The sequence below is a fragment of the Electrophorus electricus genome, chromosome 1, assembly GCF_013358815.1.
Source record: "Electrophorus electricus isolate fEleEle1 chromosome 1, fEleEle1.pri, whole genome shotgun sequence".
Lineage (NCBI taxonomy): Eukaryota > Metazoa > Chordata > Actinopteri > Gymnotiformes > Gymnotidae > Electrophorus > Electrophorus electricus.
Genome location: NC_049535.1, coordinates 32519368 through 32540067, shown reverse-complemented (window position 1 = coordinate 32540067; position 20700 = coordinate 32519368). Strand labels below are relative to the sequence as shown.

Genomic DNA, 20700 nt, shown 5'->3' with positions numbered 1-20700 from the left:
TATTTGCTCCTGGTTAATTCCGCTCACGTTTGTGGTTAGCGAGACTCCATATTTCGTGTAGCTAAGACCCGTCTCTGATTCTTTGCGGTATAACCACTGTATGAAGTAGACGTGTCCAAGTAACCTCTCTCACTGTGTCCTTTGACAGCTTTCTTTTCTGAGACTTCCCGCAAGGGTTCTGTGGTCTCCCGAGCCAACAGTATAGGATCCACGAGTGCCTCCTCAGTACCAAATACAGGTGACTGTTTGTTTGATTACGACTCAGGTTTGTCATTGACACTACAGGCAATAGAAAGTAATCGCTTCCAGCTCGTTTCTTTGTAAATGGACAGACTGCTCTTGGCAATGTGAATGCATGAATGTGGACGTTGTATTCCAGTTGCAAACAGGACTGAGTGCACTCAAAAACATTTGTAAGTTACCTCCAGGGTAACCATGGCAAATACCTTTATACTGCCTAAGGCACTTCAGATTTACACAGCAGGTTTGTTTACCATTAGTGTAATTATACACAGGGTGAGGCGTCTGATATCCTGCGGCAAACCATTATGGTTTCATGCAGGGCCCAGTTCACTCACTTCACTCATAGAAACCTCTAAAAAGCCACTACCCTACAGGCATCTCATTGGGGTTGTCAGGTGTGTACCTCCCTTCATTGGTACTTTACTGAATTGCCTAAAGCCTGCGACACCTTCGCAAGGCTCAACAGTGCGGTCTGGTGTCCCTGCAAAAAAAGGAAACTCCAAAAAAAGGAAGTAAATACTACAAAATGCAAATAACTCTCAAGCAGCCTTATGGCAGCCACCTGTGGACCTTTCCCACAGTGGTGTCATGGGCTTTGTCTTTGGGTGTTGGTTTTTTTATGCCTCAGATGATGAAGACAGTGATTACAGACATGAGAGCACATACAAGGAGGCGTACAAGGACCGCAGGAGACAAGCGCACACGCAGGCGGAACAGAAACGACGAGACGCTATTAAGGTGAGGGACACGGCAGCTCCCACACCGGCCCTGAGGAGAGGAGAGAGAGGCTAGAGGCTTAGCTGTTTGGTGAATACAGACCGATGGCCAGAAATGCAGAATCATGGCAGTAGATGTTTTTGGAGAATATTAGTACTGTTATCATCAAATTGGCGCACATTAAACAGTCACACCGTCTATATTAGAGATGTTTCCCTCGTACCTAGTCAACAGCGGTTCTCTGGTCAAAAACTTAACTATTTGTGAAGGGTTGGAGCATTTGTCAAAACAAACTGTGGATGGAAATCGAGGAGATATACACTAACTATACACAAGGTGTTGTCTACAGTTGGTCTCTACCTGTGAATCCCTGAAAGGGTTTAAAGTTCGCCTTGTAATTCAAGTACTTTTGGTCAGACTCTGAATGTGAAGGAAAGCTGTGACATACACAGGGAAATTAGCCATAACTTCAGGGATGCGCACGAGACAGGGAAAGATAGAAAGGATATCCCAATTTTTTGGACATCCCAGTGAGCACTTCAGTGATGAACTGTGAGGAAGTGGAAACTGCATCATAGCACCAAGGCACTGCTTAGACGAGACCGTCCCTTTACACGGCACCAGCACAGAGCGAACCTGTGAGGGAAGCCACAGAGAGGCCAGCCATCGCTCTGCAGGAGCTCCAGGCTTCAGTGGCTAAGACTCCAGAGGTGGTCCGCCAGTCACTGATGTGAAGAGCTCTGTGTACACCAGGCCTGTATAGAAGGGTTCCTAGGAAGAAGCAATTCCTGAAGAAAAATGCATCAAAGCAGCAGAGTGATCGAGCTAAAATGTGAAATTAGGTTTTGTGGTCACGTGAGATACAACTTCAGGTTTTTTTGGGGGGGGTGGGGTGAAAATCTGCTACTGCCATATTGTCCACAAACCTTATGCCTACAGTGCAGAGGGGTGTGACGACATGATGTGGGGATGTTTCCACAGCAGGGAATGGGAATCTACAAGTGGAGGGTGGAAGATGCAAAATATAATATAGGGAAGTACTGTAAGACAGCCTGCTTCATTCTGATTTAAAAAAAAAAACGCTTCAGCGGTTCAAACTATCAGCCTTTCAGCAGGACAGCAAATTCAGCACATGGCCAAAACTCATGAGTGGTTGAACAATAAGAAGGTGAAAATCTTCTATAATGGCCAAGTCAAAGTCCCAATTTCAGGCCAGTTGAGTCTGACTAATACTAATTATCACTTAATTTGTTAATTACTTGCTAATTATTATGTTAATTATTTAGTAAATGGCTTTCTTTGCTTTCTTTAGAGAGTTTTCAGTGCCTTCCTGTTCACTACAATACCGATGTACATTCCTGGTTGTGTGCCCACAGAAAGGCTATGATGACCTGCAGTCTATCGTCCCCACCTGCCAGCAGCAGTCTGAGTTTGCCATGGCAACGCAGAAGATCAGCAAGGCCACAGTACTGCAGAAGAGTAAGAGCATGCGCAGAAGTGCTGTGCAGGGCCTCGCACCAACACAGCACCTGGGGATTCCTTTAGATGGCGGATTCCTACGCCGGGAAGACATTGGCTAACGATCACTTGTCCCATTGGTTTCTTTGTATGTATTTGCAGCCATAGACTACATTCAGTTCCTTCATAAAGAGAAAAAGAAGCAAGAAGAGGAAGTGTCCACTTTGAGAAAGGAAGTGATGGCTCTGAAGATTATGAAAGCGTAAGTGTGTGGGTGTGTCCGTCCGTCTGAGTGAGAGTTTGGTGTCCTAAAAAAGGATATCGGAGGTTGTGAGGTGTGGGCTATAATAATCCCTGCCATTGTGACAAGTTTTAGTATACCATGCTGTAACGTATGTTTTCTGTGCATGTCGCGTCATTTTTTCACAACCACAGATATATAAATGATCAAAATAATGATTGTCCTCAACTAACATTTCCAACGAAATGTGTCCAAGTGAATTAAGTCATTAGATGGTTCCGTATGGTCCCTGAGATGCTCAGTGTGTCTGTGTCGGTGCAGTGGTCTCTGGGACCGGCTGCCTTTCTCTGACCTTTGCACTACCCCTGGCTTCTCCAGAGAGGCAGATAAAACCACTAAGAGTTCAGCAATAACCAGGACACAAGCAACCGGACCAAAGTTCACACGCTTGAGTGCTGGAGCGCAGCCAGCATGAGTTCATTTGTTTCCTGTTGTTTGCTGTACTCTGATGTTGTGGTAGTGAGTGGTGCCCTAAGGCTGTCTCTGCTGGTGACGTATGAAGATTCCCTATAGACGCGTCAAGACGCCACAATTATTATGGTTTTTGGTACATCGCTGTAGCCTAAAATATATATGGGAAATGTGATTTAAAATTAAAAACTGTAAAAAGCAGCCATGCCTGACTGAGAAATGCTCAGATAGTAACATCAAAATAAAAACCCTAAACCCAGAATAACCCTAAATGTGTCTTCCTGGGCCATCTGTGTTTGGGAGAGTAGGGGTGGAGGATGCTGTGGCTTTATGCAGTGCAGTGCAGCTTGAGGAGGTGACCATTCTATAAAAGTAGTCCTGTGTTTGGGAGCGACCTGGACTGGCCTGGTTTGTTTTTGTTTGCCTTTTATAATGTCCCTGATTGTGTTACTTTGTGCTTGATTTTTTTGTGCATTTTGGTGTATATAATTGCATGTGTGAAAGTTCTCTTGCGTTCCTGTGTGCTTCTGGCTCTCATGTTGCTCGTTGATTTCAGTAACTACGAGCACATCGTGAAGGCGCACCAGAACAACCCCCAGCAGGGTAGTGAGCAGGTGTCGGATCAGGTGAAGTTCAGCGTCTTTCACAGCGTTATGGACTCGCTCTTCCAGTCCTTCAGCACCTCCGTCTCGGTCAGCAGTTTCCAGGAGCTCTCGGCCTGTGTCTTCAGCTGGATCGAAGAACACTGCAAACCACAGGTGACACCCACACCCACGCCTGCACCTAGAGGGGTGGCACCCTGGTGCACGAGACATCTGGCTCCAGCTGCCTTTGGGTAGGTGCGTTGCGTCCTGTCCAGCCCTCACTGTGTGTGTGTGTGTGTGTGTGTGTGTGTGCGCGCGCGCTCGTGCACATTCTCCACAGACCCTGAGGGAGTTTGTCGTGGACGTGCTGCAGCAGCTGAACGGTCAGCTGTACTGAGGCTTTGCCGCCCCCGCCCCCAACGGCCATGGAGTTAACGTTCGCTCCACACACACATGCTGCTCTCTGCCAGCAGGACTCCTCTGTACCCGCCAGCATTACAGGCAGCCGGCTCTTAAACATCCATCGCAACGCACCATCCAGTGGTCAAAGCTTTAAAATGCAAGTCATGTAAATACAGCGTGAATGTTTAGTAACTGCAAGCCCAAGCAAACTTATTGCCCTGGGAACCTGGCTGGGCTGATTTGAACTTTAACCCCTGATGCAGGACATGTCTGAGAGGGCTTCGTTAGTGCGAGCTGCTTAAGCCTGTAGTGTGCCTAGACTTCAGCTGAAAGCAAAGTCTTGCGTTTGATCAGTAACTAAGCTGTCCAGAGTCCACATATAAATCACATCACTAAAACGAAACCTGCGAGTCGGAGCATGCTTGAGCCACTTTCTTACTTTCTTTTCATCCAGATAGGTCATATTTAACAGGCCTGGCGATGCTTTAAGCTTTTAAGCCATATTGTGCAATTGGGGAAACAGGAAGTGCTGGACCAAGCGGAGACTTGGATTTTTATTTTTTATTTTGTGTGTAAGTAAAATGCACCTGTTTCACAGGGTGTGTATCTGCATCTCTTGAAACCAATGCAATAATGTCAGTGTTTATTTCCTTGGAGGTTGTATCTGCCTGATTTGTTTAAAGTCCGTGCGCGCATGCGGTCTTGCTTACCTCTGATATCAAGCTCTCCAGCTATGGGTTTGATATGTGAAATGTGATCTATATCACTGAAATATTAAACACCAGCTCCATTTCATGACGCTGGTGTGCACTCTAATCATATTCTCTTACCTCACATCTTAAAGTAGGTTTTTGCTTGGAGTTTAGTGTTTTAAATCCCAGATAAAGGAAGCACAGAGTTTTAGTCCTTAATTGTTTTTTGGATTGATTTCTGAGTGCAGATGAAAAGTGAAGAACCAGGCACTTCAGCTGTCTCTTAGGGTTCCCTGCTATTTGGGGAAAATTACAATTATCACTACTACACAGAAATAAAATGCATTTTAAGATGAAAGATTCCACAAAGTAAGGAAAGTGAGTGCACAAGTTAAATTATCTGCATTTTATATTGTTGACCCTAACTGATCTAATAACTGCTTAGTTCTTTATATGAATTAAGCTTAGCCTAGGATTGTTGTAAGATTCCATGGACCTCAGCCCCTCTGTGCATGAAGACTCTTTTTAGTGGGACTTTTAACCAAAATGTTATCAAAGAAAAATATGTTTACCTTAGAAGTCAGGGGACTCAGGAAAAACGATTCAATTGACATTTTCTCTATACATTCAGGTCTTATTGTAATAAGATTAATCAGCATGTTCAATGACTTGTGCTTGGGGAAAAAAGGGATTTTCTTCGTCTTGTGATAATACGGAGTGAACGCCGTGTGGACACGTAAAACCGAAGCTCAGTGAACTGCAGAAACCGACAACACTGCTCTTTAGCTCAATATCCACTCAAGTGCTGATGCACATAAGATGATCAGTCAGTGTATTTTTTTTGTATGAATGCGGTTTGTAATTGGAAATGTAAAAAAACCCAAAAAAAAACAACAAAAAAAACCAAATAAACATTGCATTTTAAACTTTTATTTACAGTGCTGTGCAATTTCTTCATTCCCAACATGTTATATTTGTAAATAACTGCTAGAGGCTCATCATGTGGTGGTCTGGTGGTGCCTGGGCAGCAGTGCCTGCCCCTGCATTCCACTGTCCCAGGCACCTTCTGCTGCCATGCAAGTGTCCTGGCAACCAGTGGCCATGTTAACTCAGTTAAAAAAGGCAGGCGTTCCAAGGTGTCAGATGTTGGGAACAGTTACTTTATGGTCCTCGTCTGTCTCAACTCCAACCTCCTCCTAATCAAATGCAGCCAAAAAACTTGAAATGCACAAAAGCAATTCACATTCAGACAATTTATGTGCATACCTGCAAAACAGGGACATGGATATAAAAGAGAAGAGTCCTATAGATCATTAAGGAGCATTACAAACATTTCACTCTGACAAGCTAAAGCCCTGATGTCAGTTCAGGAGAGATACTAACCAGAAACTGCTTTTTGCTCTTGGGGTAACCCTCCAGGACTGCTCCCATCATATCAGTGGCCTGGATGTTCAGTAAAGAATATCAAGTTATTCAATACATTTCTATGCCCTGTCTACATTCACTACAAGCGTGTGTGTTGGCACGTATATGTAGACTTCACCAGTCTCTTCCGCTTCTTCCACTCTTTCACATACAGGCTTCTCTGCTTGTACACCTGTGGTACAACAAGCACAGGAACACCTCCCGTTCACAGATACAAGGACAACCAGAGCTTATCTTTAATGACACTGACACTTGTGGAAATTTTAGATGCCACCTTAATCTAGCTCAGTGAACGAATGAATATTTTTTTTATTTATACAACAAAACTCAAGTATTTGGTTAAATGCATAAAACAATAGATAAAGAATGGTAAAATAGAGATTATCCTATTTTATTAAGTAGTATTGTGTAGTAAATGCAGGCTTAACACCACCACCACTACATGGTCCATGTAGTGAGCGGGGGTGTCTCACCTTCTCCCTCTCTTCAGGGGTGACATGATTGGCAGCAGATTTGATCTTCAGCAGTCGTTCTCTGTATCTGTCACACTCTGCCTTCAGCTCCTGGATCTTTGACATCATCTCTGCTGTGGTCAGTGAGCTCAAAAGCTCCTTCAGCTCTGAGGGCAAAGATGACGTACTTGACAGCTGGTGTGTGTGTGTAAGTAAGTAAGTAAAACATAAATGGCAGATCAACTTGTCAAATTTCCAAAGCCAGCAAGTGCATGAACACATGGTGCAGGGAGCAGCATGCATGTACCTGCGTCCAGCTGTCGGCAGCTGTGGGAGGCCGACTGCACCTGGCCACTGAGATCGGCTATGCGGCTGTCCATGTCCCTCAGATCAGAGTCACTCACATCAGGGAACTGAGACTGCAAGTTCAGCGCTGACACTTAGCATACACACGCCATCTGTTTAAAGCTTTGTCACTCCGTAAAAGACGGGAAGTTGCAACTTGCGTTTAGTCTAGACATTCATGTTTGGATTCACTATATCTTAAGTGTATGTTTGTGGCAAACGCAAAAAGGAACCTGATCTGCAAAGTAGATCTTCTGCTTGCCGTAGACCTTTTCTTTGATCTTGCCCTCCTGGGCCAGATACTCCAGGGCCTTCACCACTGCCTGTGCACAGCAACATGAGCGCTCACAAATCTTTTATTCCAAGTCTGCATGCCAGCAAATTGCCCTGCAATCCAGCACTGTATGCACGTGTCTACTACCCGGGTATCCAGAACTTCACGTCAGATATGAACATTACTTAACGCTACTGCTACACTTGACAGAACCGGTACTAACTCTAAACTCTATCATCTGAATCAGTAATGATGTAATCAAATGTTACATGCCCACTACTGCTAAAAGTTGAAAGGTAGCTCATCTAGTCATACTCGCTACGATGCGCTAGTAGATGTAGACAGTACCCATTCAACATGTACAAACTAAAGCTGTTTTCGTTCGCTTTTAACACCAAGACAACATATGTAATACCGTTTTGCCAAAGCCGTGTTCTTTCTGGAGGTTACCAAACACATCCTGTGCGCTGTAGGGTCGGTTTTTCTCATTCAAGTACGCGAGGATAATGTCAGCACCTAGTGAATATATGAAAGCGGGCAAAAACATAACTTTTATAAGCAGGTAGCTATCGACTCTATGCCTACTCTATCGATTATAAATCTACTCTATCGCTTATAAGTCTACTCTATCGATTATAAATCTACTCTATCGATTATAAATCTACTCTATCGCTTAGTAGTCTACTCTATCGATTATAAATCTACTCTATCGATTATAAATCTACTCTATCGATTATAAATCTACTCTATCGCTTAAGTCTACTCTATCGCTTATAAGTCTACTCTATCGCTTAAGTCTACTCTATCGCTTATAAGTCTACTCTATCGCTTATAAGTCTACTCTATCGCTTATAAATCTACTCTATCGCTTAGTAGTCTACTCTATCGCTTAGTAGTCTACTCTATCGCTTATAAATCTACTCTATCGCTTATAAGTCTACTCTATCGCTTATAAGTCTACTCTATCGCTTAGTAGTCTACTCTATCGCTTATAAATCTACTCTATCGCTTATAAGTCTACTATCGCTTAGTAGTCTACTCTATCGCTTATAAATCTACTCTATCGCTTATAAGTCTACTCTATCGCTTAGTAGTCTACTCTATCGCTTAGTAGTCTACTCTATCGCTTATAAATCTACTCTATCGCTTATAAGTCTACTCTATCGCTTAGTAGTCTACTCTATCGCTTATAAATCTACTCTATCGCTTATAAGTCTACTCTATCGATTATAAGTCTACTCTATCGCTTATAAGTCTACTCTATCGCTTAGTAGTCTACTCTATCGCTTATAAATCTACTCTATCGCTTATAAGTCTACTCTATCGCTTAGTAGTCTACTCTATCGCTTATAAATCTACTCTATCGCTTATAAGTCTACTCTATCGATTATAAGTCTACTCTATCGCTTAGTAGTCTACTCTATCGCTTATAAGTCTACTCTATCGCTTATAAGTCTACTCTATCGCTTAGTAGTCTACTCTATCGCTTATAAATCTACTCTATCGCTTATAAGTCTACTCTATCGCTTATAAATCTACTCTATCGCTTATAAGACTGCCCTGCCGATTATAACACTACTCTGAGCATTTTCCCGACTCTAAGCGGCTAACCTAACTAAGCTAAGCTGCTGCTGAGGTTAGGACGTTAGCGGACAGCCCCTGGTAGCCGTAAACAAACGCCATAATCTAGTCCTGTTTGTTTTGTGCAGTGCCACCACAGCTACGCACATCCAGAGTCTTTTTTGCTCATTTTCTGTCCGACACGACCAACGGACGGTCTCGAGCCGTTTAGTCCCCTCGAGCTTCGCGCGCCGCATTGCATTATGGGCTGCCTATCTAGTCATATTTAAAAAAAAAAAAAAATTACATTCGTGTCATCAAATTAATTATACATAACTCACACATAGCTCCAAATTCTGGTGATCATCACTTATTTTGAGGACATGTTTACATTTATATAGCTAAATGCCAAAAGAAATGTCAAGGAGAAATAAACGGGAAGGACGCAAGCAGACGGGGTTCGTCACGCAGCCACGCCGCCAATAAAAACGCACTCAGAAGCGGGTGTCGGCTGCAGTTTATTCACACCAAAACATATCAAAAATCAATCACAGAGAAAGGAAAGGGTACATTTCCACTGATAACGAAACATTTCAGTTCTCTCATCAAAGAGATACTATGAATTAAATTACTCTCTTTTCCTTTTTTTTTAAAAAAACTTTATATTTTAAAGAACACTTCAGAAGAGTTCTTTATTAGTCCCTTTAGTTGAGCTCCAGTGGGGCAGGCAGATGAAGGATCCTGAATCAGGTCGGTTTCAGTTTAATGCTGCCGCTGCCATCATCTTCTATAAAGAGTGACATCTAAGAATATACTCCACAGTCGTCATCCCCCATTTATCATCCTGTAATCTATATGCTCATATAAACCGACTTATGGCTCATTGACAAGAGTTTGAACTAATGTACTAAATGACTGGCAAGTTGGGGGGGGGGGGGGGGGGGAGAGAAATCATCTACAAACTATAATAACACAAAAATAACATTTCCCACACGGCACACATTTCTTTTTCAAAAGTGAGCTTACTTCAGTTCTTATAAAGTCAAGCTTTTGTGGTCATCTGAAATAATTCTTCTCTTCCTGAGAAGTGTTGTGGAAAACCCTTTTAGTAAATATAATGTGTGCATCCAAAAGTAAATAAAGGCCAGACTGCGACCTACTCATGTTACTCAATGTCAGTTATATAAGTCTTAGACCTTCATTTTACTTTGATTTGTAAATATAGCTCTTCATAAATCTGTCGCCAGCAAGTGCTGCCGGCACTGCGGAAAATCAACAGCGGCCTGCAACACCGTAGATCCAAAGGGATGATGGGAAAAGCGGTAACGTGACCTAGGGAAACAGAGTAAAGAGTAGCGGCAAGAGGGAGAATCACAGCAAACCAGCAAACGCAGCATCACGGCGCCGCCCTGCTGGCTTTAACGAGCAATGCGTTCAGATCGCCATTTACAGCCGCTTCCGACATACCTCAACCTAACTACGAAAGCACAGGACTGAGAGTAGAGCAAGATGGAACTTAAGGGATCTGGTGAGGTTAGCCGAGACGTAATGTACAGCAACTAACCATCGTGTGGGGAAAAAAGAAAACAGGGAAATACAGTTGTCAAGATCACAACAAAAAAAATGGACACAAAAGATTGTCAGTGTGTGCTAACCAAGTGCAGTAAGCCAAACATGCAAAACAAAATCAAATAAAAGTAATATCAAATAAAAGTTCCCGGTGACAGATACAGTCTCTGCTCCAGAGAACACACACACACACACATCTAAAATTACACCAAACAGTTGCATTTTCAATGTTGCATATTTCTGCACCAGCATTAGAACAGCAACTGAACAAAGCAAGCTCACTACTTGCACTCTGTGTTCACACAGCACTGTGGGAGAGGAATTCCAATTCAATTCATCATCAGGCTTCACGAACAGGTTCCTTTCAGGGAGGAGGCCTGTCTACTTATTTACCGGACAAGTACACGGTAGAAGGGATGAGAGCTCACTTTACCGACTTTAATTACTACAAAATATTGTCCCTGACTTAAAATGCGTAACCGTTTTTGTTTAAGTTCTATTTTATAGTGCAAATGTCAAGTGATTATGACAAGAATTTCGGGCCATGAGTGAAATTATATACGTGGGAGGAGCTAACAGAGAGAGAGAGAGAGAGAGAGAGAGAGAGAGAGAGAGAGAGAGAGAGAGAGAGAGAGAGAGAGAGAGAGATATCCTGGTACCCTGTGCTCATACACTTAGTGTTGAACTGCAAACAGCCGAGAGCTAGTTCAGGCTGCGCGTGAGATGAGAGCTTAGATGGGGCGGTTTAAACCAGTAAGACATCACAGTGCTTATACGGTTCCCCCAGTCCCTGTGACCCTGTATCAGGGTTCCCCGGGCTGGTCCTGTGCCGGGGACACGGGAACGCTAGCCGCGGCCTCGGGCGGAAGACCCGGCCAAAGGCACGTCAGAGGTAGCGTCAACGTCAGCATCTCGGCCGGCGCGTGCCAACGGCGCGTGGACCGCCCCGCTGCCACACGTGGGCCGTCTTATCTTTGCAGCTTTTCATCATTATTTGAGAACACTTGTAACGATATAGAAGAAAGTAGCTGAGAAGAACCTGTCTGTGAGTCTCACTCAGACACAGACACACACACACACACACACACACACACACACACACACACACACACACACACACACACACACACACACACACACACACACGGCACCACATCGTGCCTCTCTGGGTGCTGGCGTTTTTTTTAGAACTCCAAATAAAGTTCTTATTTTCATTTTACATTCTTGGGATAAACAGTTTTTGTGCCAGGTTTAGATGTGTGTTCATTCTCACAGCTACAGTGATGTAATGTAAAGTGAGGGCAATAACAATTAAGTCAGGGCGGTTTGTTTGGTCTCCTGACAGAGCTGGAGATAATGAATGTGGAGCCAGTCCCTCTCTGTCTGAACTGTCTTCACATCTCTGCCTTGATATTGAACAGTGTTGTAAGTATTCCTGCATTCTGAAGCGCATCCTGGAACCATTCCAGGACAAGCAGACTTCAGACTACATGGCCAGGGTGACTGAGTTTGTTGGTCACAGCACGGACGTCACTCCAAGTGCTCCCAAATAAACCAGCATTCTGAGCGAGTGGTTCTCTCTTCAGCTGATGCAAAACGACAAAAATACAGCAAACTGTAACTAAAGGCGAAGAAACTGGAACACATGATTGCTAGCAGAACAACACCCGCCATAAACCACCACGGGCCAGAACCAGGACACCAGTAAACTGACCCACTTGTCTGAACAAAGGGTCAGTCCAGCGGGCTTTTGTTGCTGCCCACGTTTTCTTTTAGAAAAGATGTTTTACAAGAACATAATATTCCTTTATTTTTCCTGGGTCATGTGACGTCAAATCACGCAAAGTCAGGACTTAGCTGTTCCAGTTTAGGACAAAAACCTAGTAGAAAACAAAAAAGCAAATCAATGCAACTCTTTCACCGCTAATGTTCACATATTGCTATTAAACCGCCAGCATCCAATGGCACTCCGCTACTCTCTCACTTGCTTGGACCTTGTTTACTAGCAAACAAAGCGAACAGCGAGAACGAGAAAAAGAAGGAAAAGCAGGATTCACGCCTGCTGGGCCTGCACGCACCAACTCCGACGCTGCAGTGAGGGGCAGGGCCAACACCAGCGTGCGCCTGGACCATCGCGGCGCCAGCCACAATTACGCCGGGGTAATCTGGACCTGGACAGCACCGCTCGGCAGGAGAATGTCGTGGGTGTTGCCTTTTACTGGCGTGTCCTGGGTCTGGAGAAGACTGAGGGGCACACAGTGTCTGTGCAGGAATGTCTGGTTTGGTCCCACCATGACTAAAATATGTTTAAGGGACGAGCGAGCGGCGGGTGCACGTTAATGAAAGGTTTTGTCTCCGAGAGATGAATAAGGCTCAGCAAGACTTGTCTGAGGAGATGTAGAAGGTTCAGGGTGCGGTATGCTGGTTTCGGTATGATTCTGGAAGTTTCCCTGCATTCGCAGCCTATTGCTTTGCCTACAAAATAAATTGGTGTTTTAGAAATTTCTCTCACTCGCTCGCTCTCTCAAACAGACTTACACAGAAAAGAAAACATCAGAGACAGGACTAAAAACTAGGTTACTTCACAGTGACTGCCTATAGCCAATGGAGGATTACTGGCTAGTGGGACCACATCCATTAACTGTGCACAGATCAAAATGCTCTTCTTCACATCGGTGCACACACATTCTACAAACTTGCTTCACATTGATTACAATGTGAGGGGCAGGTACACAAAGGTATGGAGGAGAGACTGGTTTAGATATAGGTAGGTGTGTATTTCTCTCTCTCTCTCACACACACACACACACACACACACACACACACACACACACACACACACACACACCTCACTGTGGCTTGCCTAGCAGGTTGGAGAAGAAGCTGGACCCCTGGTTTCTGTCCTGCCCCCCTGGGGCTGCTCCTCGTCCTCCTGCCCCCCCTAAAGGATCCATCTGGTTTAGCTCCGACTGGTCCAGCATCTCAAAGTCCTCCGCATCCAGATCCAGGTCCGTGTCCAGCTCCGAACTCGACTGCTTCCTGCAGCTGCCACGCGGGGCTCCGGGGCCCCGAGGGAGCCCCTGTCTGCGTGACCCTGGGGCTGGTCGCGGTTGCAAGGCCCCAGAGATGGCCGCCTGGATCATGTTGCTGGCCAGAATCCCGGCCAGGTCGCTGGTGAGGTCAGAGGTGACGTTGAGGGTGTCGAGGGAGAGGTCGTGGTCTAGCTCCTCCTGGTCCGAGTCCAGCTGGGTGTCCAGGTCCAGCATGGCGGAGGTGGTGGCTCCCCGGGGACCTGGCAGGCCGGCCGCGCCCAGGCTGGGTATCCCGAGGCTGGGGTCATCGTCGTCCTCCATCAGGGTGGCGTCCGGGTTTATCGAAGGGAAGTCTGGGAGATCCTGGGCAAAAGACTCCTCAGGGTCACTGTGCCTGTCCAGATCTGGGTGAGAAGGGAAGCAGAACTTCAGCCAACTACCTGCTAATCAACCTGTTGTTACATCAGTCAGCAACATTGCGCATCAGTTCTACTACCCTCTGAGCCCTCGGTGACAGGAGTCTGACCCCGGGAGAGATTAAAGGTGCCGTTCTCCGTGTACGAAACTTCAGCGTCAGAGTGTTCGGAATCGGTCAGAGCGAGTTCCTTAGCCACCGCGGCTTCATCGAACTACAGGGAGGGAACATTCAGAGCGGCGGGATTAGTGTAATCACAGTCATTTCCCGTTAATCCCACTCTATTCGCACTATTGTACTGGAAGTAAACAGGGTAAACCAGGCCTAGTTTTATCCTCTGTGGCTTGTTTCACTCACTAGTTTTTGTAGTTTTGTAAAAACGTCCCAGGATTAGATTACAAATTATACTTCCTCCATTCACAACCCCAACCAGCCACCTAAACCCACGTCGTAATAAGACGGGCGCACACTGCAGGAGGCAAGTGGTTGATACTGAACTAAAAACGGGCCACTTCTATATCTACTGACCAATAATGCGAGACCTCTGGGTACAAAGAACTGAAATGTAACACCACGCAGTGACCGCAATGCAATCTTAGATGCGAAACTGATATTTCGCCTGTATAACTGAAAAGAAGCCACTGTGTAGAGTCACACCTGCTTACCCAATAGTAGGATCCATAAGAACTTTAATTCTTCTACTGTCTCACACACACACGCACACACACACACACACGCACGCACGCACTCACACACACACACTCTGGTGAGGTATACTTACCACGGGGCAGAATGCAGCTAGCTCCTCCTCACTGTCACTGGCATCATCTGTTGCCCCGCCCCTAATTGGCCTGCGAAGAACTACACACACACACACACACACACACACACACACACACACACACACACACACACACACGTCAAAGGTTGAGCATGTGCTTCTCAGCAGCTCTACTGATCTCTTCAGCAGCTGATGTCAGGGGTGAGTGACCGCAGTACCGCGGAGACCACCCGCCACTACCGCGGAGACCACCCGCCACTACCGCGGAGACCACCCGCCACTACCGCAGTACTATGGAGATGACCCCTGTGCTAGCAGCTCTCAGGAGATTTAGGAAATTTAGGAAACAAAGACTTGCCTCAGTTTACAAAATCTTTTCCTTCAAATGTATACTTCAAAAATATCAATTCAGTAGTAAAAAGAAAGTAGCGGATTATTTTTAGAAATACCAAAAGTTCTTGCAGTTCACGTGAGCGGACAGAAACCTTTGAACATTATTGTAGTCGTCAGTAACTGCACACACAAACGTGTGGTACTCACACTGGTTGTCTATGGGCTTGGACATCATGTATCCTTTGACGCTGAAGTCCAGCCACTGCAGGGCTGGCTCTAGCCGCACACACACACGCTGCCACAATCGATGATACGCCGCCAACGGACACAACAACACACTCAGCACTGACAGACACACACACACACACACACACACACAGAGGAAAAACATAATCTGATTAGTTTTCTATCAGTTTCCTCGCTGGATGTTGGCTCCATGAGCTAACTATGGAAGTCTCCTTTACCCACCTGCCACATAGGAGAGAAGTAGTCCAGGGATGTAGCGCCCCACCATGGCCAAAAGGAAGAACACGCTACACATCAGCATACAGAACTGCAGAGACCAACAATAACGCGTTTAGCCGTGCTAATCACAGTGTCACACAAAGGGTAGCTTGCATGAGGGATATATTGGAGATGCATCGATACTGGATTTCCTGGGCCAATTAAATAGCCTTGTTGTGGCTGACACATCAAAAAACAACTAATTTTACATTTATGCATTTTAAAGAAAATTCAAACTAAAATCTATATTTGAAGTGCAGTAGGCGCAAGACATGTTAAAGTCTAAAAATACAGAATTAATTTTTAATTACTGGTAAATCAGACATCACAGTTACTGTAAACATAAGTTGTTCTTAAAAGAAATGGGAGCAAAAACATTACTTTACTTTTGTTTTCTAACCTTTTGCAAAAAGTTAAGTGTCAATGTCTTTTTTTTTTTTTTGCCTTGAACTATATAAGAATGTCTGTAGCTGGAAAGTCCCCAGAAAAAAACAAATCTACATGGCAAAACAACAACAACAACATACATTAAATCTGCAACGAAAACTGTTCCAAACACAGGTTGCACTTTACAGAAGTGAACCAACCATCCCTGATCAGCCTTCTTCTTAGCAGCAGTAACATACAAATGAGACCTAAATTAAACAGAAGGGTTAATGCCCTGGATAGATGAAAATTAGTGGTTGTAATTATCACCTGAAATTCCAATATCAAACCAATAACGTTAAATTCATAACTGTCCTTATCTGCAAATAATGTACTGGCTGTCAATACATCATGCATCATGCCTCTACAGTCTATGAGCCAATTTAAATCTGAAACAAAATAACTCCCGATGTTATTAAAAACCGTTGCAAATGGTGAAGAGGCAGCCCGATCTAATTTGGTCTTGTATCACATCTTGACATTTAAACTGGTTTTACAGGGAAGGAGCCCTCCCAGAGTAGTCAGGCCAGTCCTACCAGTGCCAGATGGTCTTCAGTTGCGCTCCCTGGACACAGCTAAGAAAGCCCAGGGGAGGGGTCTGTCGTAAACAGTGGGCAGGACATGAATGAGCCTTCCGGCTCTGCGGGTGGAGATTCCATTAAAGCACAGGCTGTCTCACGTGAAGGTAACGCTTTTAAAAACATCCTAACTAGCCGCGTGAAGGGTAGTCTGTACGGGGCCGCCGCGGTGCCATGGCCGAGTCGGTCTACTCGCCTTCCCCGGGCTGGTGCGTTTGAAAGAGGCCAGGACCGACGTGCACGAACGCACCATCACCCACATCTCCGCCATGTGGAGACACAGCTCGGGCACGCTCAGGATCCCGGGCTGCACCAGGCCCCAGCTGCCACACACACACACACACACACACACACACACACACACACACACACACACAGTTAACTCTCTGCAAAGAATCACACCCCTGCTCCAATGCAACCGTTAGGTCAGAATTAAAATGACACAAATCACCTTTCGGTTTCGCCATCATCGAGTCGTTTCACTGCGAACACACACAAGCACATGAACGTTAGGGATGTTTACGTGTAACACATTCTGGTGTTTACTTGTGTGTTGTTACATGAGCACATCAGGAGTCCATCTGTCTGCAAAACACATCAGCTTTTAGCAATGCTAAAAAAAAACAAAACAAAAAAACTACCGGTGCACGGCCATATTGGCACATAATATCTTGATCCTGAATATCAAATGGATATCGACATCTGCCCGTATCCAAGTAGCACAGACACCGCCATGCATGACGATATCATCAGACCTTACCTTTGATCCTGGGCCAAATCGCGTTCCACCAGGTGTCCGCGCACACGGCCAGCGCCAGGCTGGACGCCATGAGGAAGAGCATCCTGAAAGAGCTCAGGGCAAAGAACCTGCAGGGAGGACAGCACAGCTCTGACCTCACGGTGCTTCCGTCCAGTTACAGTGCCGCACCAAGCAATTCGTATCCAGGTTCACCAAGATTCTACTCGGTTTTTGTAGGTTTATCTGCAGACATCTGAGACCTAACTGCGGTTATAATTCTAAACACCTCTCACCTCTGGCCCTCTGGTACGTAGACGTGCACACCTGTAACATACAACCTCATCTGCACACCTGGCCTTGGAACTACCCTGTGGGTGACTGAGGGGGTTTTATGCTTGATGATTGCTCAAGAATTAGATGTTGGGCAAAAATGTGTCGATTGATCACAATAAATTAGAACATTACATTTAAGGGATTTGGCATTTAAGGGGAGGCTCCTATAAAGGGCAATTTACAGATTAAAGCATATTTCAGTATGTGCACTTCCTGGGAAAGGAAGCCATGAGCTTAGTAGCACCAAATTAATCCAGTAGAGAGGATTGAGATAGAGAGAGAGAGAGAGAGAGAGAGACACACACACACACACACACACACACACACACACACAGAGACAGAATACAAGAGAGAGAAAACACACACAAAGAGAGAGAAAATGGGAGCAAAACCGAGTAAACAAAGTCCTGGTATCTACCAGAGAGAAAGAGAGTAAGTGTCAGCCTGAAAAACACTTAGTGTGTGTGGGGGGTGCACGACTGCTGTGTCACAAACACCAATGACTTCACTGGAGTTGTGTTTCTAGTAAGAGTCTTGGCTGTGTGCATGAGCGCAGAGATGCACAGAGACACACAGAGACACAGGCAGCTGGGAAATTAGCACAGATCCTGTGAACATGAGCAAGTGGCTTCCCGCTCGGCAGATGCTTCCGCCCTTTGATCCGAGACACGCGAGAAGCTCTGAAAATGTGATTTGCGCGCGACACCAGCAGGACTGCCAGTTCACCGGCTGAACGGGAAGAACAGATTTTCAGACTGAGGATATAATATCTAATAAGACTCAGACGCTGAAGAGTGGACATACACTTTCTATACTCTGGAAGCACATGTTGATTCTGCTGATCCACGGTGTGACACACAACAGAACAGTTGCATAAGACTACGCAAGTGTGAGCATACAACGGTGTGTGCTAGGGGCAGAGGACGCAGGGATCCAACAAACACGGTGTGATAAACAGAACATAAAAACCATCCAGTGCAAGGCCAGGTCAGTGTCAATGTTGTGTTGACGATGGACTGCCACTCAAATAATACCCGGTGGACAGCGATCCTATAGTCAAAAACCAACTCATAAAAAAGGCACATATAAAATGCACGACGTAACCGACAGAGTATAAATAGGTAAGAAAGTCAGAAAGAAATTAAACAATTCATGTGCTGAATTCCACACACACCACCATGGACAAATGCATCCAGTCTATGAGGCATCTCAGACCACAACTGCACTGGATGGTGCATGTGGCTTCAGAGCGTCTATCTGGAGTATAGCAACTTTACTCACCCCTGGGGCACTTCTTTTAATTCAGTACCTCATAACTGCCAGACAAAGTAAACGAGCACTGGCTTGAATCAGTCTCGTCTCATATGCCGAGAAAGGCACACAGGACGAGAGAGAAAGGAAAAGCAGTTGAACAAGTGACTAAGGCAGAGCAGACGTGACGACTGGACTGAGACAGGCTGCATGTCTGTGCGGGGGACATAGGGAGATGGCCAGAAACAGAGTGAGTGTGAGAGAGAGACACCAGTGAGAGACATGGAGTGAAAAAGAGGAGAAACACAGATAGAGAGAGAGAGAGAGAGAGAGAGAGAGAAACAGAGTGACAGACAGAAAGAGACAGACACACACACACTCAGAGAGGCCTTTTCAATTTAGAGCTTCACAGCTCTTAGAAACTTAAGACCTCACTCTAATTCCCTTGCTGGGTAAAAGTGTACAGTGAACACATGATCAGGCCATGCTGAGAATAAAAACTTTAAAGAGATGGTCTGAGGTGCACTGCTGAACTCCTACTTCTAAAGCACAAAGACAGCATATGACCGTTTTCATTTATAATATTACATTAGAATTGAAATTACATTTATGGCATTTAGCTGATGCTTTTATCCAAACCAATTATGAACGAGTACAACTTGAGCAACTGAGGGTTAAGGGTCTTGTTCAGGGGCCCAACGGTGGCAACTCGGCAGTGGCAGGGCTTGAACCAGCAACCTTCTGATTACAAGTCAAATACTTTCACCACTGCCCTAGTAGAACATCAGGCTCTACCATTAGAACTATTAGAGATCTCAAAGCTCTCCAACGCATTTGCAGCAGGTAGTGCATAGTTCCTTAGACATGTTCAGTGATTTTGTAGGCTCAGCTGGTATCACGTGATAAGGTTGTAAACAGGCCATAATGTAAACGAAACCGAACGTACTTTGGCATATTTTTGGCATCATTATACGTCGCGGAAACGATCGCGCAAATACGAACCTTCTTCCAAAAACGAGACACACACACACACACACACACACATATACCCATACCCATACCCATACCAAAGCGCTAATGGAAAACGCAACTGCAGTTTCGTGTCTCCTACGCACAGGACGTTAACGTCAGACGCCCCCCCCCCTCCAGACCTACCAGAAGGCCGCGTTGACCAGGGAGAAGGCGAGCAGGCTGTGGAGGGGTCTCTCCCACACCAGCACCGCCTGCGCGTACGTGAGCAGCCGCTCGTGGGGCCCCAGCCTGTGCAGCAGCGCGCGCTTCACCGCCACGACGTCCCCGGAGCACGCGCCGCAGGACGGTTCCCCGGCGGGCTCGTCGCCCGCTGCGCGTGTCTGCGCCATAGCGGCGTTTGCAGACAGGTCGCAAAAGCAGCACACTAAAACAACTGAAGTGTTTACGCCGCGTCGCTAGTGCTAGCCAGGTTAGCTAGCTACAGTCCACACGACGACAGCACAAGACACTCCCTCGGTAAAAGACACTCCCTCGGTTTTTATGACAAACAGAACCGAAATACAGTGTTGGTTTTGATTTCACCCCCCCCCCGACCCTAAAGATGCACGTAAACTCCACACATAGCGATCGACGTGTCAGGTTGTCGCCGTCATTTTTGTTGTTTCTCTAACGGTAGTGCGTCTTCTCCGGGGAGGAAGGGCTACAGCTAGCCAGTAGGGTTAGCGTCGGGTCGCTTAAACACCCGTCCCTCATTATTAACAGCGCACAGCACTGGGGTGTCCTCGATAATGTGCTTAGTTTTAGTGTCCAAGTACTTTACGGTACATATCGCTTTCAGTACATATTTACGTCAGAATATAACAAGCTACTATATAAGACAATAAAAATGATGCAGAATATTTT

General features: G+C 45.5%; 3 protein-coding genes across 4 annotated transcripts in view; 1 reads left to right on the top strand and 2 right to left on the bottom strand.

Annotated features, from left to right (window-relative positions):
• Window positions 1-5098, top strand: part of mlx (MAX dimerization protein MLX) — an 8023-nt gene extending 2925 nt beyond the window's left edge. Inside the window, exons 3-8 of the mRNA XM_027030714.2 lie at window positions 149-238; window positions 872-981; window positions 2337-2439; window positions 2581-2680; window positions 3687-3888; window positions 4055-5098. Coding sequence (XP_026886515.2) covers window positions 149-238; window positions 872-981; window positions 2337-2439; window positions 2581-2680; window positions 3687-3888; window positions 4055-4111 — 662 coding nt within the window. The 3' untranslated portion in view covers window positions 4112-5098. The remainder of the gene's footprint in view (window positions 1-148; window positions 239-871; window positions 982-2336; window positions 2440-2580; window positions 2681-3686; window positions 3889-4054) is intronic.
• Window positions 5099-5722: 624 nt separating this feature from the next.
• On the bottom strand, window positions 5723-9303 carry psmc3ip (PSMC3 interacting protein). 2 transcript variants are annotated; one of them, XM_027030716.2, is made up of 8 exons: window positions 9206-9303; window positions 7720-7820; window positions 7264-7353; window positions 6993-7104; window positions 6707-6852; window positions 6352-6405; window positions 6192-6251; window positions 5723-6004 (listed from the first exon to the last, which is right to left on the bottom strand). In XM_027030716.2, the coding sequence occupies exons 1-8, from the start codon at window positions 9207-9209 to the stop codon at window positions 5948-5950; spliced, it is 624 nt and encodes a 207-aa protein (XP_026886517.1). In that variant the 5' UTR covers window positions 9210-9303; the 3' UTR covers window positions 5723-5947. The 2 variants fall into 2 exon arrangements, with proteins under 2 accessions (XP_026886517.1, XP_026886516.1); XM_027030715.2 differs by lacking the exon at window positions 9206-9303 and adding an exon at window positions 9033-9162.
• A 63-nt stretch (window positions 9304-9366) lies between these two features.
• On the bottom strand, window positions 9367-20590 carry retreg3 (reticulophagy regulator family member 3). The gene is made up of 9 exons (XM_035523804.1): window positions 19981-20590; window positions 17263-17369; window positions 16954-16984; window positions 16699-16825; window positions 15463-15547; window positions 15202-15339; window positions 14662-14741; window positions 13962-14094; window positions 9367-13869 (listed from the first exon to the last, which is right to left on the bottom strand). Exons 1-9 carry the CDS (start codon window positions 20184-20186, stop codon window positions 13283-13285), a joined length of 1494 nt encoding a protein of 497 aa, XP_035379697.1. The 5' UTR covers window positions 20187-20590; the 3' UTR covers window positions 9367-13282.
• Window positions 20591-20700: the final 110 nt, after the last annotated feature.

Coding starts and splice junctions, on each gene's coding strand:
- psmc3ip (XM_027030715.2), bottom strand. CDS start 9,126: ATGCAATGCGGCGCGCGAAGCTCGAGGGGACTAAACGGCTCGAGACCG. Junction 6,853..6,992: donor CTGCCGACAGCTGGACGCAG/GTACATGCATGC, acceptor CTTTGCCCTCAG/AGCTGAAGGAGCTTTTGAGC. Junction 6,406..6,706: donor CCCCTGAAGAGAGGGAGAAG/GTGAGACACCCC, acceptor GTTGTACCACAG/GTGTACAAGCAGAGAAGCCT.
- retreg3 (XM_035523804.1), bottom strand. CDS start 20,186: ATGGCGCAGACACGCGCAGCGGGCGACGAGCCCGCCGGGGAACCGTCC. Junction 16,826..16,953: donor GATGATGGCGAAACCGAAAG/GTGATTTGTGTC, acceptor TGTGTGTGGCAG/CTGGGGCCTGGTGCAGCCCG. Junction 13,870..13,961: donor TGTCACCGAGGGCTCAGAGG/GTAGTAGAACTG, acceptor CTTCTCACCCAG/ATCTGGACAGGCACAGTGAC.